The sequence below is a fragment of the Condylostylus longicornis genome, unplaced genomic scaffold (assembly GCF_029603195.1).
Source record: "Condylostylus longicornis isolate FDR11 unplaced genomic scaffold, ASM2960319v2 ptg000163l, whole genome shotgun sequence".
Taxonomy (NCBI): domain Eukaryota; kingdom Metazoa; phylum Arthropoda; class Insecta; order Diptera; family Dolichopodidae; genus Condylostylus; species Condylostylus longicornis.
In genome coordinates this window covers 2,024,269-2,044,033 of record NW_026578131.1, presented here as the reverse complement: position 1 = coordinate 2,044,033, position 19,765 = coordinate 2,024,269, and the positions used below count along the sequence as shown (strand labels likewise).

At 24.2% G+C, this 19,765-nt stretch overlaps 1 protein-coding gene across 18 annotated transcripts in view; it reads right to left on the bottom strand.

Moving 5' to 3' along the window:
• Positions 1 to 3,687: 3,687 nt before the first annotated feature.
• The window catches only part of LOC129616220 (uncharacterized), a 90,373-nt gene continuing 74,295 nt past the window's right edge, over positions 3,688 to 19,765 (bottom strand). For 13 of the 18 annotated variants that reach the window (XM_055531736.1, XM_055531738.1, XM_055531753.1 and 10 more), the window contains 4 exons: positions 15,436 to 15,622; positions 12,221 to 12,404; positions 11,984 to 12,151; positions 11,353 to 11,757 (listed from right to left, as the gene is read on the bottom strand). In XM_055531736.1, the coding sequence (XP_055387711.1) occupies positions 11,554 to 11,757; positions 11,984 to 12,151; positions 12,221 to 12,404; positions 15,436 to 15,622 (743 nt within the window). In that variant the 3' untranslated portion in view covers positions 11,353 to 11,553. Of the gene's footprint in view, positions 7,858 to 9,526; positions 9,793 to 11,352; positions 11,758 to 11,983; positions 12,152 to 12,220; positions 12,405 to 15,435; positions 15,623 to 19,765 lie in introns of those variants that run through there. The other 5 variants (XR_008697522.1, XM_055531742.1, XM_055531739.1 and 2 more) reach the window with 5 other exon arrangements.

Genomic DNA, 19,765 nt, shown 5'->3' with positions numbered 1-19,765 from the left:
TTTACGATGGAAACTCTTTTTTGGAAAATCAAAAGGAAATTTCATATAAATGCGTTTGATTTTATTATTTTTTTTTTATTACATAAAATTACTTAGTATGTAAACGGATTTCATATACGAATTACATTGTTGTTTTCATTCCAAAATCAAAAAAGTTTTGTGTACATTATGTAAGTATATAATTTCATTTAGTTACATTAGAAAATTTCTATTTATTATTCCTAAAAACTTTATATTAAATAATTAAGCAGGTATCATTTTTACAGCTCCTTCTTACTAAATATAATATTTTTGCTTTTTTTTGAATATTTTATTTTAGTTTTTTATACGACCAATAAATCAAATCAAATGTTAAACTTCAATAGAAATTTCAGTCAATGACAAAATTATAATTGAAATGTTCTAAGGAAAGAAATATGAAAAAGAATTCATTACACTACTCCCATTTATTTTGTGAGTATGCATATGTCACGTTAAACTGCATATTGAATGATAATTGGTAACATATTTAATTTCCTTCAAATCACCTAACAAGAAATAAAAAATTGTATATAAGAACATAAGTATATAAGAATATTATAGTTTTTCAAGACCAACTTTGATAAAATTTCAACTAAAGATAAGTAGATACAAAATATTTGCATATATATTTCTGTCTCTTTTTTATGTTTCGCAATTTTTATCATAATATTTAAAGTCTCATTCTGTACTTTAGTAATTACGTTTGACAAAAAAGCGAATTAGTATCATGTATTCGTATAATGTATAATATTGTTAAATGAAAAAAAATATTTTTTTTGTCAATCGTATGTACTAGCTAAGCAAATTTTTCAAAATAAGGAATAAATTTATGACAAATTTAGCCACTTTATTCATTTTCGTCATAATAAATATAGAGGAAAAAATAATAATAACTGACTATAAATAATATAGTAGAATTATACAGTACCACATTGCATTTCATCCAAACCTAAATCAAGTTTTTTTGAATTCAAAATTCAATTATCACTGTAACGAGACCAGTATTTGGTACTAATTATTTTATTTATTTAACCAAAATATTTTAATTTTTCTTATAACTACTGACTTTGCGGCTTACATACATTTAGGGCGAAGATTAATGAAATAATTTCATTAATGAAAAATATTTTACACATTTATTTTATATATTCAATTTTAATAATTAACATTTTCTCTTATGTTTTTGATGGAAATGTCAAAAAAATTACATCAGTATGATTTAGAGCGGCTGCAATAATATTGAGAAAACAAAAAGTCCAATAAAATTATTTTCAGAATATTGAAAACTGGCTAAAAACACGTTTTTAGAAAGAAATATATGTATATTGTATATATATATATATATATATATAGAATGAGACATAATCAACGTGACTATAAAAATTGTAATGAAGTAATTTAGATTTACATATATCCTTATTAAATTCAATTTATTTTAAACTTTATACATATTCTCCAAATTTTTATCACAAAGAGAATTGAACTATTTGACTAAAGAAATATTTACACAATTAACGTAAAACTATCTAAAGTTCAACTTCTTTTTGGTAGTCAATATATAAATATTATGATTTATTATTACGATTAATTATCATGAGAGTAAACTTTTGATATGATTTTAAAATACATAAATGGAACCTAAATTCTAAATTCTATTCTTTTTTAAAAAACACATATGTAGAATTTAGAGAACATCAAAAATAAAAAGTACACTCCATATTTCAAAATACTTTCACCAACCTCTCAGTTGTCCCGTTTGAATAAAACACAAATTTTCAATATTTCAATTGTAATGAAAACTAAAGAGTTTTTGTTTTAGTGACATACATAAGTGCTATTAATAATACATAAAATATTTAGAACCAGAACGAATAATTTTAAAAAACGGTGTTGCATTTCATTATAAGTTCGTGAAGATTAAAACGATGTGGTTCCATTCGAATAAAGGGATAACCTTTTTTACCGTTTAAAATAAGGTATTTTAGTGCATTTAAGTATTGTCTCAGTTTTTGGCAAAGAAATTGCAAAATTTACGCAAATAATTCAGTCTTATTCCTTTGCAAAAATAAATCCATTGAATACAGAGAAGATTTGAAGGTTATTCAAACCAAACGAAAATACAAAAAATTTATTTGCGTCATGAACATTTTTATTTTAAACTTTACAACTTGGATCATAATGGGACATTATCAAAAATTTTTGTTAAACAACTTGAATTATTTTTGCAAAATAGATGTGACGAAATTTAACTATTTACATATTTATGTAGATATGGCTGAGAACAGTGCTCGAAGTGAGGCGGGATGGATGGGATGCCATCCCACCAATTTTAAATGATTGGAAATCCATCCCACTACTTAATAGGAGAGAAAAATGCGTTCCGGAACATGTTTTTTTAAATTTAAGAAAATTTTCTAATGAATTTTAAAAGTTTTTTTAACAAAAAATTAAATATATGTAATTTTAAATAAGACCAATTTCAAATAGTAACCTATAATTTTTTTCTATTAATAAAATTTTCGTTACTACATAGTAGTCTATGCATTTCTTTGGTAACAATTTGCACAATTTTGATTCAATTTTTAGTTGATTTAATTTTGAATATAAATATTCTCGTTAGTTTACTTCCAAAGTTTGGTAAATTTTGTTTAGTTATTTTTTTAAAAAATAACTAAAATAATACTTTTTTTTTTTAATTTTTTTTTGTTTTACCATCCCACCACTTTGAGTATCCCACTTCGACCACTGGTTGAGAATATAAATTGTACAGTGTATGAATATACACACACATCTGGCATAAAATTTTTAAATTTTTAAAAGATGTGTATGTGAGCCAGTTTAGGGTTCCTTTGCGTCGAGACAATAGTTCTGTCCAAGACATATAATTCACTTCTCAAAGATAGAAGTGTGACAGAATAAAATTGAGCGAAATATGTGAGTTTTATCTTCCACAGACCTAATACTTCACAATCCATTTTTAATTTTAATATTAATTAAACTTTATTTATAAGAAATTATTTAAAATTGAACAAATAAGCAAACAAAAACTATGTTGTTAATCTAGTGAAGGCAAAACAAGAATTATGTATATTTTAATAGCAACAAAATCTCATTTAAAATGTTAAAAATTGCTACGAACTTATATGACAGTTACCCTATATTGTATATAATAATCAAAATGAATTAATTATTAAATCATAAGTAACACGATATAAAATAATTTATTATTCTGTTCTGGGTCTAAACTCTTGTTTGATTTGAAAGTCAATTATGATTAAAAAAAGTGTCACATATAACTATGTATATAGATTTTTAAATCAAATGAATTATATATTTATGTTTGTTTTTCTTTAATAATATTTTTTAGTACTATATAGAAATATTAATGTACGAATGAATAAAATATTTAAATTGTTTCAAAGTTAGAAAAAATTTTTTTTGTTTTTTTTTTTCCTTCCAATATTTTTCTTTTAAATATAATTTAAATATAAATTCAAAAACATATTTTATTTTTTGTTTTATTTTTATATTTTGATATTTTTATAAAAGCAAAAACAAATAAAAATAAATTAAAAAAATTTTATGTATATTATAAATGCAAATATATTCTTATTAAACATTTCTTTAACATTTATATTTTTTTTTATTTTTTTATTTTTTGTAATTTTGGAATAATATTCAATAATAATCAATAATAATTATAATTGTAAAAATTGATTTTATTTTAAATAGCGTTGTCTTTTTTAAATTTTATTTGTTCTTTAAATTTATATTGAATTTTTTTTTTGTTTGTTTTTTTTTGGTTTTTTAGATTAATTAATTATACAATGTAATTTTTAACGGTACGTACTTGTAGTTTTCTCATTTTTTCTTTTATTTTTTTTTTTACATTAATTATTTTATTTTTTAATTAAACTATTTACAAAGAATATTATTTAATATAGCAAAATGCTTTTTTTTTTTGTTTTATTCTATGTATTTTGTTAAATTTTAAATTGTATTTTTTTTTCATTTTAATTTTTACTTATCGGAAGGCGCAATGTAAATCTTGATTTCAAAATTTCATGTGTTTACTTCTTATACATAATATTATTAAATATTTACATCATATACGCAAACTGTTATGAAGAATTTGTAAATTGTGAATTTTTGTAGTGATATTTGTCTGTCTTTATCCAGTTAATTAATAAATTCATGACTAAGTAATAAATAATATTTTTCTTTTACACTGTTTTTTTTTTTTGGTTTTCTGAGTTATTTCAACAATATTTTTCAATTTAATAAATTTTCTATTAAATGCTATGTTTATATTAATTGAAATTACTTATATATAGTAACATAATCAATTTTTTTTTACATAATATATTTACAAAAAAAAACCCTAAAATATTTTTTATTTATTAATTTTAATATATATACACATAAATATTTTATAATTCATAATCAAATTTTTTTCAAATACATTTTTTTTTCTATTATTTTCTCTTACTTTCATTTTCTCATATTGTTTTTTTTATTTTAATAGTTTTCTGATATTTTTTATACATGTGTGTATGTATATATTTTTTTGGAAAATATTTTTAAAAAATTATATCTACAACTTCTTCTTCACATATAAATTATCTTGAAGAGAATTTTGATATTATCGAATTATGTAAATATATGTACATAACGTATGTATGTAGTTTATCTTCTTTGAAAATTTTCTACTTTAGCTCGCGAAAATAATTTTCATATATGTACATGTACATATATAATATACATGAGTGTATAGATATTATTACGCTTACGAAATGAATTCCCAAGTAAGTTATAGCAAATGTATAAATTAATTTACATATATACATACATACAGGTAATGCACATGTATTTTTTTGTTTTTCCATTTATTTTAATATTATTCTATGTTATTTATTTCTGTTATTATGGTTCATAATATTTTTTTTTGTTACTTAGGTTTGCTTTTACATTTATTTAAATTTTATCAATTTTGTTTTAGTTATTTTGGGTTTCTGTAATTTATCGATTAGTGTTATAAAGAGTTTTGTAAAAAGATTTTGGAATTTTTAACTTGATAATATTTTTTATTTCTATTATTAAAGTATTATTAATTAAAATATTAAATAATAAAAAATTTACAAATTATTTGTTTAATGTACTTAATACAAAAAATAAAAAAAAATATGACTCCATTGTACCATAGATAAAAATTGTAGTACTCGATCAACGTTTTTCATATATAAAATGTATGAAAAATAGAATGCTTGTTAAAAATTTCCACCTAAGAAATTTTGAATCTTTATATGATATGAAAACCTATCTGAAACTTAAAAAAATACGATAAATTTAACATTAGTAATAAGAGCCTTTTCCGAGTAATGTCAAAGATTTTACAATCATGTTAATTATGTCATTCGCTTGACTTTGCAAAACAAATTATAAAAATTATTTCAATAAATCGGGAAATAATTAATATTTGAAAATTAAATGTTTTCTTCGTCATTCATTTTGTCACATTTAAAAATTGCTTATTCATCATTCTTTAAAGAAATGCAAAAAAAAACTTGAAAAATTGGTTATCAAAAAACGACTTGGTTTTATTAAATTCGAATAACTGTTGTCCATCTAGAAATTCTATTCCATTTCAGCCATACAAAATATATTTTTCTAGATGCCTTTAATATTTTTAGAATAAAAAAGGTTTTTACTTCAAAACATAGAATTTTAATTTTAGCACAGACTTTTTTAACGTTTTTGGAGAAAAAAAAATTGTCAAAAGTTTCTTATATGAATGTATAAAAGCAGAAAGCTAAAAAAATTTAACTTTTATTGCATTTAAAAGTCAGTAGAATCGAGTTCATGACGGCAGTACTAAATTACATCTGCAGATGCAAAAAGTTTTTGGTGTTTTTCTGCTTATAACATATAGTTTAAGTTTGTAATTTTGCGTAAGTTTGACAACATTCTCTGCAGACAAATGCCATTTGTTTTATGATGCAGTGACAAAAAGAAAATATAATATATAAGTATGTATTAAAGGTTTTTGTTTTTTTCAGGAAAAATTTAAGTATTTTTGTAAGTATATATTATTTTTTGATCATTTCTTACTTTTTTGAACACTTATTTCTTTTAGGATAATAATAATGGAAAAAGTTTGAAATGGAAACGAATACAATTGAAACGAAACTAGTAATAAGTCACTGAATTTTTGAAAATGGAATGTTATATTTTGAATAACATAAACTTTTACCTGATTTTAATTTTATTCGTGACGAAATTTTTTTAAAAGGTTTCAAAACTGTTACGTTAATTTTCAATATTCTAAACAAATTTTTAGCGTTTTTAAATATCGCACTACATTATGTAGAATAGTTACAGTACAGCGTACATCACTTTTGCTTACTTGCAAAACATAAACTACATCCTGAATTACTGCAACAAGTTGGATTTCAAGTTTGAAATATCAAGAAAATTTATTCAAGAACTTCTATTTGACATATATTTTAATAGATATTCTATTTTCTAGAAATATTTTTGATAATTTGAGGTAAAAATATTAAAACAAGCTCTTATTTAAGTTCCTCAATAAATATTGTACTTTAAATACACATGTTCATATATAATATGTATATGATACATTTTTAGTGAGGGAAAATTTTAATATACATACTTTTATTTGTTTGTATAAAAATTTTTTAGATCACATTTAGATCTTAAGAATCAATTAGTTGAGTTGATGAACGAATAATAAATCTTTTTTGATGTCTTATATGCTTGAATTTTGGCAAATTTTTCTTCCGGTTAGAAAAATTTCTCAAAATTTTCACTACATGATCTACTTATTTCTATCAAAATTACTTTTTAGTTGAACATTTAACAAGCACTTTAACAATTTCATAAATATTTAATTTTTAGGCACGCCTACTAACGAACTGTCCTGGTTTTGTGGAACATATATTAATATAAATGTATATTTGTTAACACAATTATGCAATTTTATTTTTAGTTTTAAAAATTTGTAACCGCAAAAGCTCATTTAAATTACCGTTCACTCATTTATTGAATCAAATTAGCCGTATTATTCAAACTAAAAAAATATAAGAGATTCGAACAATTCGCTGTTAGGTGATTTATTTTTGAACAAGCTTAGTAACTAAAAAGTTTTGTTTACTCGCTTACATTTAAAAAACTATGTGTGTATGTATGTACATACATGGAGTCATGATTTTAAATTTTAATGCCAAGCGGCAAGACGTAGAAATAAGAAGTTTGTTAAACAATATTTTGTTCCGCCTCTTGTTTAATGAAAATATGAGTTTGTTGATCTTGGTTTTTTTTAGTTTTGTGTTCAGCTTATATTTTCCGTATTCCATTAATTATAAATATAAATTTGGAATTGATTTTATTTAAATTTTTTTTTGTAAAATATTTCTTACAAATTTTGCATATACACATATAGTTTTTATAGCATTATATATATATATGTATGTATTACGTATACATAAATAAAAAAATTCTATATTTAATTAAATGTTTGAATTGTTAATTAATTTTTTTTTGTATTTTTCTTTATTTGATTTTTGGACCATTAATTTGTTTGATTTATTTTTAATATTAAATTCTTTATCTTGATATTTTGAATTTTCCTTTATCTAAATTTAATTTTATTTATGTATGTATATTAAATTCTGTTGTCTGTTCGGCTTTTATACGTCACATGTTTCATACTTCGTACAGAAAGGAATTTGATTTGAAAATTATTAAGAAATAAAGGAGTAAATATTCATCACGTGTGTATAAAATGTATCCGTTGTATATCCATCCTATTTGATTTTACTGTAAATTAATGAGAGAAATATTTAATTAATCTTCATACTTCATATAAAAATAAAAATTTATTACAACTATAGTTTTATGGCTTTTTCAACGTGTGTTTTTAAAAACCATAAACTTATCATGATATCTAGAACATTTTGAAATCTTCAAAAATTTTTTCAATTCATTGCTGTTATTGTTGAGTTCGTTCAACAGCAAATTGCAAACCGGTTGTGTTTTGAATCACAAAAATAAACTTTTTTTCTCAATAGCTTTCGAATTCATTTCAATCATTTCAAAAGCAATTCCATATATTTCACATAGATAACATTATTCACATAGAATAATGATCACTCGGCGAATAATAATATTTTCAGCTAGATACTGTTGGAAATAAAATCATTTTGTTATAAAAATCATTTTGTGAATAATTGTTTATTTATTAGTCAAATTAATACACTCAAAATTAATGAGTAGATCGATTAAATACTTAGTAATACAAGTAAAAGTTAATTTTGTTTTATCATAGTTATTCGACTTTAGGGATTTTTCAAAATGTTCTCGAATAATTTTAATCTTACTTGTATAGCATATATGAAATGATTCAATAAATATAGAAGGTTATTATACTAAAATCTCCTATATTAAAGTAATTTATCATGCTCTTATATTTATAAAACATGCTAAAAATTTTAAAAATAAAAATAACGTTTCAAAAACAAAAGTGTCTACTTTACTTTACATTTTAAAAGGAATTGATTTAAATTGAATTTTTTAATTAAAAAAATTTACATCTGTGTAAAATTAAGTATAAATATGTCAATGCTATACATAACTTACATATTATGTATGTATTTACATTATAATCAGGCATATTTTAGATGTGATTGTTTACGTTATGAATTCACGGCATTTATTGGTATAAAATTTTTCACGTAAAACGATAGCTATATCATCTTAACGATGAAGCTAGTTAGCCCGATTGATTGAGACTTTTTACTTTAAATACTTTTCTGATAAATATATTTATAACAAATCTCTAGTAAATATTCAGACTTCAGGTTGATACATAAAAGCACAAAGAGATAAAAATAATTTTATTACTTCAAATCAAGTTTGCTCATGGTTTTTTTTTATCAGATCTGATCTAATATGAAAAAAAAACTACTGACAGATTTCGTTTGACAGATTATTTGATATTAAAACTGCAGTAACTAAAGGTATATTCTGTATAGTATATGAATACTTTTAAAAATAATTGTTGAAACTAAACAATGATATTGTTAAAAATATATATATATATACATATATGTATATATATATATATGAATGGATATGTCTGTAAATTGATTTCTCTTTAATAATATTCGCTGTAATTATAATTTAAGTTATGAAATTGTTTGAATTCGTGTAGGTTGAGAGGCATAAATACTGTTTGTATTTGAACTGTAAGTTTTTGACAAAAAAAGAAAAAACACCTGGTCCTCTAAGCTAATCAATAAATAAAGTAATAAAATTAAAAAAATGTTGAATAGCTTAAAAAAATTTATAAATATAGTATTAACAGAAAAACGCATGCTTATAAGCAATTCAATTAAAATAAGTTAAAAATTAATTTTAAATTTAGAAAAAAAAAGTTATTTTTGTAAGTGATCACATGCAACTGTTTTAATTACTTTATGTAACATACCTATAAACTAAGTCGAAAGTGTAACTTTTGGAAATAGTTATATCTGTTTGTATATATATATTTTATATACATATTATTGTTTCATTACTGTTGTATCATAAAAATTAACTTTTGTTGTAATAAATTCAAAACGCTTATATAATGTTTTTTTTTTTTGCTTTTTTGCTTTTAATTTGCAATTTGGTTAAATAAATCGGAAAATGTTTAAGCATATATAATTACATAAATTTTTACGTTACAGTAGCTTTTTCATCCTTTGGTAGTATCTTTTGATTTTTTGTTTAAAAGTGTTTTTTTTTTTTTTGGTGAGTAGCGAGTAAATTGAGGAAAACATAATATATGTTAATTTTTTTGTACATTATTAATAAAAATTTGTTTGGAAAAAAAAATGGCAAAAAAGAAATTAAAAATAATATTATCCATTATTCAATATGTTTTGATAATAAGAATATATGTATGTGTGTGTGTGTTGTAAATAAATTCGAATTTATATGGTTTTCATTTTAAATTTAAGGCTGAATAAGCTATAAGTAGAGTAATGTATTTCAGATGCATGTATTTACATATATGTAATATGAATATGCATTTTATTGCTGATGTTAAATATTTAGTGAAAACACAATGAAATCGCTTATTACGAGTATTAAATTAATACATATACAAATATTAGGAAGATTTTATCAATGGTGAAAATTGAAATTGTTAAATTAAGAGCAAGTCCACCCAGAAATTTTAAATTAAATTTTCTTTTTCGAAAAATTACAATTTATATTCTTTAAATGACGGCAATAGGTAACGTAATGTAGCCATGTAAGTAAAAAATCTGCTTACATATGTACATTGACATATTTTTGAATCAGTTAGAAGAAATTAACAAAAAAATTAATTTTGAAAAATTTTTTAGATCTTACATCTGCTTACGATATATTGAGGCCGATAAAACTTCCGATTTGCATTGCTTTATTCTTCCATAAAACGTTTTGACAACTTCAATTTTTTGAAAAATTTCAAAAACTGCAGTAAAAAAGTTTATTTTTTACTGCAAAACATTTTTACTTCATATTTTCGTGAACAATATCATTAAAATAAGGATTTCATTATTTACTATGTAAGGAGGTGTAAGTTTAGGTTTGTCAGTAATAGCGAATAATATTTTTCATGCAGAGAAGAGCTTTTTTTTTATTTTATTATTAAAAATAGTGAATCTTTTAACAAAAATTATTAAATTAATTTATTTGTTTAACTTAAAGATAGCCTTGTTACCATAATAGAATTTTAATTTTCAATTTTGAAATGATCTAATTATTAATTTTCCAAAGATAGAGACATATATAGAGTGATATATGCAAATTGGAAATAATAGTGCTTTTGAATATCATAATACGCTCAATACACTGTGAATTTTTAAAAATATAAAAATGTTTTTATTGGGACAAATAAATAAACGTAATTAATAGTTTTACAACTAGTTCGAAACTATAATACTTTAGTATATTCGTATAGGCTTCTAATTCATTACAATAAGAATTGCTCTATAAATAACAAATCTATATGTAAATACAAGTATATATATATATATATATATATATATATTATGTAAAATAACTACGATGTAATTAAAAATGAAAAAAAAATATTAGTTATATGAAAGAACGAGCGAACTCTTTGACAAAAATGATAAAAATAATCTAAAAATTCAAACCACTATAAACTATTGATGCTTTAGTAAAAAAAATTTGAGTGGGTTTTGAAATTTTTATTATTTTTTTGTATTTAAATTTTGTAATTTATTATATTTTTTTTAATTATTTAAAAATTGCGTGAATTGGAATGATACCTAAAATCTAATAGGTAATAATGGGAAACATTTTTTATCAGTAATGAAAAATTATTACGTGAATTTGCAAAAATAAAAATGGATTTCTCAACCAATTTGAACAAATAATTGTAAAAAATATTTAAAAAAAAAATTTTTTTTTGATTTTTTTTTGTGAAAATCGAATATTTTTTTTTTCTTAATTATATAATTATAATTTTAATGAATCTAATGATGCTATTGAAGAACGCCTAGATAAACCCATATTAGGTGGACCACTGACCAGTGATGTTGTCCCAAACAGTTTGTACCATCCAATCACAATATTTGATAAATTTAAATCATCTAACATAATTTGTGCAACTCCCATAAAAACTTTTTTTTCGATTCGTCCATAATCCCCCCATACGGTGACCTAAAATTTTATAAATCAATTTAAAATAGTGTCTAAAAATTATAAATTAAAAAAAAAATTTATGTGTTATAAGAGAAAATTATGAAGACTAGCATGAAACAATAATAAATCGTATTCATCAAACTTGACAATTTAAAAAGTCCAAATTATTTTCTTTCTGCTTCAACTAATTATTACGTTTTTACGCATAATTGCAAATTTATAAAAAAAAAATTCAAATACTTACTTGTAGTATACAACCTGCAAATGGTTCTTTAAAGGCCAATTGTTGTTGGTATAGTGGATCTAAAGTTCTTCTAGCAGTCGTTGTTTTCGATTTATCTATGCATTTTTTACCGGAAACAAGATAAACTTTAACATATGGTGCTGGAAGCATCTTAGAACCAGGTTTAGCCTAAAGATTGTATGCAAAAATATTAACTTATATTTAGAATATAAATTAAAAAATTTATAATTTTTTTACTTGTAGTCCACGAGCTCTTATTACTTCAACTTCTAAAAATCCTTTTTGATGGCACATGGACAATTGAATATCACCTAATGAAGGTGCACCTAAAACTTGTCTACCAACCAATTGGCCTGGACCAAGACCATCAATAAAATCAGATAATTGTCCTTCATTCATACGTAAAGATGGTGACCATCTACTTTGATTATAGATTTTGGTTTTATAATCATAGTTTATATAAAAAAAAACGAAAAATAAAAGTATTTAAAAATATGTACATATGTGCATGAATTAAATTCTAATTATTTTGATACACCATGATTTTTAAATTATGACTTATGAAATTTTAAATTTTGACCAGAAATGTCTAGTCAATATTTTATTTATATGTAATAATTTTTCTAAGAAAAAATTGAATAGAAAAATAAACATATGCATGCATGTATTTATGTGTATGCAAATGAAATTAAATGACATTCATTCATAAAGATAAAGACATAAATATAGAGAGATATATGCAAATTGGATAAAATTTTGTTGTTAAGTTTTTTCTGTAAAAATTTCTATTTCATCATATTTTTCTCCTTTGTTTTAATCGTTACACCAAATTTTTCTATTCAATTTTTTGAAAATTCACATATCTACAATGATGTATATATATATCTACAATGATGTTGGATAAAAGTATTATGCAAATAAAATATTCTGAATGGTTATTTTTCGAAAAAAAAGAGAGCTATCGACATTAAAAATTTTCCAAATCCAGTATTGTGATTGTAAGAAGCATCTACATAGTAAATAAATAACATAAGCTTCTAATAGTTAACTACAGGAAGAAATTACACAAAAAAATTACATTCTATAATAAATAAAAATTAAAATTAAATTAATGCATGAAAATACATGATAATTAAAAATAAAATTTTTAAGAAGTCGATCATAATATATTTTTAAAATTTTCACTTTACATACAGGGAGAGATAGAGTTCCACGATTTGAAGACCATTATTATACATGATTTTTTTAATTGTGAATAAAAAAAAATTGAAAACAATTGAACAATCTATATGAATAAATTTCGCTATAACAAAACCTTTTAACAAACATTCTCATAGTTTCTTTTTTATTACTTTTATTAGGTATGCAAATGTAAGGTAGTACAAAAAAAAAGAAGTTAAAAGATTTAGAATTTAATTATCTGAATTGTCTGAACCAAAATAACTAGACTAAACATATTTTATTATCCAATTACAAAATGGGCATTTTTCAAACCCTTTTAACATTTTGATTATCAACCTATTACCACTATTGTTTCAAGGAAAATAAGAAAAAATAATAACTTTAAAGTGGTACTTTTACTTACCCTATTCACATTAATACTAAAAATCTGTCTTAATATCGTAACAGTGCTGATTATGAAATAATAAACTCTATTTACAGCTATACATACATTTGTATGTATGTGTATTAATTTATTTTTAATAGTATTTAATAAAATAAATTTACTTCTTTATTATTTATTTTATTAAATTTTTTATTAAAATTATTTATTTTGATTTTGTTAAATAATTTCAAAAATTCCATAATTCATTTTGGCCAAGCCTGATATAAGTATTTAACTATAAGTACTTATATGAGTGATTTATATACTTATATGAGTATAAGTATATACTCATATGTTTAGCAGCTTTATTTCAAACAATAGTACTGTAAAAAGGCAATGCGTCACATAAAAACTTTTTATTAAACAAGCTAAAAATTTTCAATTCATAAAGTTTGTATTCATATAGCATTCAAGTGTTAATTTAAATAAAAAGTGACTGGGAAATAATACACAAAAAACTGAAGCAAAATAATAGAAGCAAGGACAGTTATTGTTACATAAACCAAAGAAAAGAAAAAATTATATTACACATAATAACGAAATTATTGAATCTTTCACAGAACTAAAGTATAAGAGCATAGAAGTTGTTTTTATGAGCTTGGAAACTCTATACAATTTTATTTCAATTATAGCTTTTCTTTGCATATTACAAACTTTCAAACTATGTGAACTGGCTGTTCATAAACAACTTAACAGAATTTTTGACGTAACAAATCGTGCCAAAATATGAATGCCGTTTCCATGACAAAAATACTAATTAAAGTAAGTTGTCGATAATTTTCACTATAGGACCTTCTAAAGAATTTTGTTATCAAAACGAAAAAAGAAAATTCAGAAGCTTGTTCGGAATTACCTTTTTTGATAAGTATTTGGAAAATGATTACATATTTTTATTTTGAAGTTATAGTAGATTTATAATAAACTGCATGATCACAATATATGTATATACAGGGTGATTCAGTAATAAGTTGGAAAACATATGCCATATCTTAAATCCTCTTTTAAAAACTATTTGTTTGAAACTTCAATTTTTCGGAACAGAAGTTATAAACAAAAAAACTTAGCTTTGACACTATGTTTCGAACAAAAATACGAGTATTACTCTTTTTCGACTATCTGTAATTTCGATGTATGTAACACGTTGCTTTTTTCATCTTAAAGTTTAAGCATGAATTATTGTTACGTCAAATATTGTATACAAAATGATAAAATTTGACATACAAAACAATTGTGCTCGAGTTTTTCTTTTTTTAAAAAAATTGCATGTAGTTACGAGTATTAATTTAAGATGCAGATGTATATTGCCAACTAAGAGTTATATTCTATAAACCCTTTTACAGACATTTCATTTGAATCGTGAAATTAAACATAATAATGTTTTAAGTAAAACAAAACAAAAATTGAAAAAAAAACTACATTGAAAGTGAATTAAAAAAAAAATTAAAGAAAAAAATTTAATAAAATTACTTCTTCGTTAAATAACAAGGGCAAAGGGAGAAAGACACACTGAAGGCCAAAAATAAAAATGAAGAATAGCGAAAATAAAATTTCATTTTAGAGAGATATACACACACTCACTTATTTTTATTTTAATATAAACACATACATACATATTATGCTCTTTCTCAATGTTTATATACATTTATATATAGACATATAAATAAAGATACGATCTTTATATAAATACTTTATATTAAGAAATTAGAAAGGACATTTATTAAAAAAAAACGGAACATCGATTTTCAAAAATCCAAAGATGATATTTCACTTTTTCATTTTCTGCTTTTTTATATATATATATAATAAATTTTGTTTTGAAGATTTTCTTTCTAGTATGCTAACTTACGATGAACCATCGGAACTTGTAGATATGGAATGTAAACTACCAGCGCGATAAGTGCCAGCAGTACCTTGTTGATGTACAATTGAGGACAAATATGGTGCAACTTCACATGATCTTTGAATACTACCAGCGGAACCACGACTACCTCTTTGCTGATTTTGTTGATGATAATGTTGAGAAACCCCTTGGTCTTTTAGTTTTTATTCATTTATATAATCAAACACATAGAAGTTTTAATTTTGAAATTTTTCGAAGCCCAATTAAAATTTCCGGTTAAAATTCAATTTTGTTATTTATTTGTGACAATTTCAATTATTTTGTTTCAAATTTTATCAAATTAAAATATCAGTGCAAAAGTTGTGGTGTAGTTTATGGAAAAAAATAAAAAAAAAAGAAATTAACATTATTGAAAAGATGTTTTTTTACTAATTATTTATTACTTCTGTATAACAAACGACAATTATTGATTTTATTTTAAATGTTAATATTTATTTTAATAAGAAGAAAACTCATTTTTCACAAATTTCCCTCAAGGTCGAATTATTTTTGTCATTTTCCATCTTTTTGTTAAATCACGCTTAATTAGAATTTTTGATAAGCGGTTTAAATTATTCAAACATATTCAAAATTAAAATAGTCAATGAATATGCTACCGGAAATCACCCATTCCATTTAAATACCACTTTGCAATAAAAAAGGTAAATAATAGAAAGAAAATTACAGAGTCAAATTTTCCAAATGTTTACTTTTAAGTAATCGAGCTATAGATGTTGTCATTTATAAACTAATACTTTATGGTAATATTTTGAATCTAAACTCTAACTATAAAATATTAATTTTATTTAACAGAACAACAGCCTAAGTTGAGTTTTTCGTACATATTTTATTTATTTTTTCAGTTATACTTTTCTGTCGTGGTTGATACATATATTTCAGCTTCAGCATAACTGAAAATGCAATTGACAAAACATCAATTTGACTCAACATATACTTCTTTCCATATAATGTTACTTCTTTTCAACTTGTAAAATATACAATGATTTCAAAATTGATAATAAAATGTCGCTCATTTTCGATTTGGTGCACAATAACTTTACACTCACACTTTTAAAATTTTTTAAATGAAATGACGTTTTCAAATACAAAAGAAAAGTTAAGTGATTACTTCATGTATTTTCTGGTATTACCTCTCGGAGAAAGCAGCAACCAAATTAATATATACCAATAATAAGCCAAATTAAGAAATTAAAAAGCATTTCCAACGAAAACAAAAAAATTAAATTCATAACGCAATTATTTTCGAACTGAAAAAAATATAAAAAAATCTGTAACAAAACCTGTAATCATGAACACAAAATATCAAATAATACAAAACTGATCAGATCAAAACAAACTTATGTTATTTCAATAAATATTTTATAAAACATTATATTATAAAATACTCTCGGTAAAAATAATATTCACCTACTCAAAAATTTGTTTTCTTGAATTAATTTCTGGCGTCAACTCAATTTTGAATCTATTTCTCCCTGTTATATTTGATTTGCATCGTATTGAACTCTGATATTACAAACAAAAAATAAAAAACTACCAGAAAAAAATTTTTAACTCCAAAACGTAAAAATTTTTAATATAAAATAAAGATTGTACCGCTGCAAAATTAACATTAATCAAAAACAAAATTTAATATTTAATTTATTATTAAGTGAAAATTAAAATTTTTCTATCCACAATATTGTCTGTATAATATTCGATATTTCAGTGTTTCGTTAGTTTTTTTCTGAAGACACGCACGAAGTCGTAAATCTTTTACAACATTTTCGTCTAGCAAAAATTTCGTTTATCGAAAAAGTTATTATTTATTAAAAATTTATTACTTTTGACTTTTAATAGCAGTTATAAAAAACTAATTTATATTAAATATGGTGCAGAACCTTGGCGTTTAAAGTAAAAAAAAAGCTTTTATTAAAAAGGAAATATTTATTGGTAATTCTAAAAAATGATAAAATAATATCTACATAGATATTATTAAGCAAAATCTTTATGTAATGAACATTGCATAAAACGAAAAGCTCTGTTTTGAGAACGATAAGAATTGACGAATTTTAAGAAATCCCGTCAATTACTTCGTGGGACATAATCAAATACATGTACCTTAGTGAATGTTCTTTTTCCGAACGCTGAAATTCCCGAATAATTTACTAGCTCATTATTTTAATATGCAGATTTTAAATATGAAATTGAAGACTGACGGGAAAATTCGGAAAGGAACCATCGGTCGTCAGCGCCGCCAAAACGACATTGAAGCAGTAGCCTGGTCAGTCCCCTCTTTCGTCAGTAGCGGCAATTCTGAACCGAAAGGAACTGACAGATGCCGATATAATGCATCTAGATCTAGAGAAGACCTTGCTGAGCCTGGATCTGGATGAAAAGGCAGAAAAGGTAAAAAGCGAATCTGAATATCTGGATAAGCGATCTGAGGACGGCAGGATACAAGCTGTTTTACGGCGACGACGGTTAATTAAGAGTAACTTAAGTGCTTTTCCATTACCTTTTCACAGCAATAGAGATTTGACTGCATTCAGTCTCGAAGCTTGTGATATCATCTCATTGCGGTATAGTCAATATACATGCTCTGTATATACCTATATAGTTTATAGAGAAGGCTCAACCTCTCTGAATCAGCCTGGTTATTCAATGCCAATGCCTCAATTCACCTCACGTGAAACAATGAAGATTGGACTCAGGTATGAGAGGTGAGTCACTTCTACATTTTATTTTGAGTACTTACCTTACTCATAATCGATTATTTCGAATTTCGCTTTTGTATACGAAGAAGCGTTGGGTAGAACGCAATTTAGATTTAAGCTGGCTCTAGAAAATTGCAAAGACGTACAAAAAGATATGTACTTAGGGTTTATTGATTATGAGAAAGCTTTCAACAGAGTCCAACACAACAAACTTAAAGAGATTCTAGAAAGCATGGATATAGATGGTAAAGATATACAATGCATTAAAAATTTATTTTGGCACCAAACTGCAACAGCAAAATCTGGAGATATAGTTACGGTAGATATTGAAATCTGCAGAGGAGTACTTCAGATTCCGAAAAAAATTTTCAAAAAGTAATAAGCGAAGAGAATAAAGGAATAAAAGTAAATGGAACATTTATTAACAACATCCGTTAACATTCATCGGAAACGTGTCAAATACAAGTTTCAAATACCTCGGATCATGGTTATACGAAAGTTGGGACTCTGATAAGGAAATAAAATACCGCATAGAGATGGCGAGAGACGCTTTTGTTAAATACAAAAAAGTACTTACCAATCGAGATATCAACATCAATCTAAGATTTCGTTTTATTAAGTGCTATATATGGTTTATTCTCTTATATGGTGTTGAATCATGGACTCTAAAAGTTGCGACTATGAACAAAATTGAAGCATTTGACATGTAGCTTTTCAGGCGAATGCTAAAAATTCCCTGGACAGGTGCTTATTTTGGTCATATTATTAGAGGACGCAAATACGAACTTTTGCAATTAATTGTTCAGGGTAGAATAGAAGGAAAAAGCGGTGTGTGACGGAAAAAAATGTCGTGGTCACGAAATATCACGAATTGGACTAAGATAACGTCTATTGGTCAATTAGTCCACACAGGCGTGAATTAGTCCGCATCTAGGCGTGAACAATATTCTACAGTCATTGCCAGCATTCGTTAATACACACTAACATCTAGCAGTAGATATGCAGCAAAAGAAGAAGAAGAGAAGACTTACCTTACAATGTATAACAGAGGCTTAAAGCCCACTTTTATTACTAAAAATCGGCAAGAGGTAAAACATATAGCCTCGAAAACTCTTGCTAATCTTGTCACGAAATGGAAGATGTCGGAAGACCATTTCTTTTCTGACTATAGTATATAGAATTCAAACTGGTACTGCACCAGAGTGCTCCTCTGACTTCCAGAAACTGCAAAAAAATTACTTGGCCTTACTAAGCGATCTCTTGAACTCAGGAAGCCTTCCCGCCCGGAAACGACTGGACACTTTGACCGTAACTTCTGCATGGTCGCTAATTCGAGTGAGAGCAATATGAAAGCTACAATGATGGACCTAAGGATCAAAGTACAAAAGGCAACTGAGAAGGCTGCAGAGGTATTCCGTGAAGGAGTTTTGCACAAAATTTGGTGCGACTGCGGAGGTTTCTTGGCTTGAAAAGTGATTTAGTCGTGCCAAGTTATTCGGATCAGTCCGATACGACAATCTTGTTGGGAGGATGTGATTTCCGAAAGAGGAATTCTTTAGGTCATCCGAAGTTTTAAGCCTTTT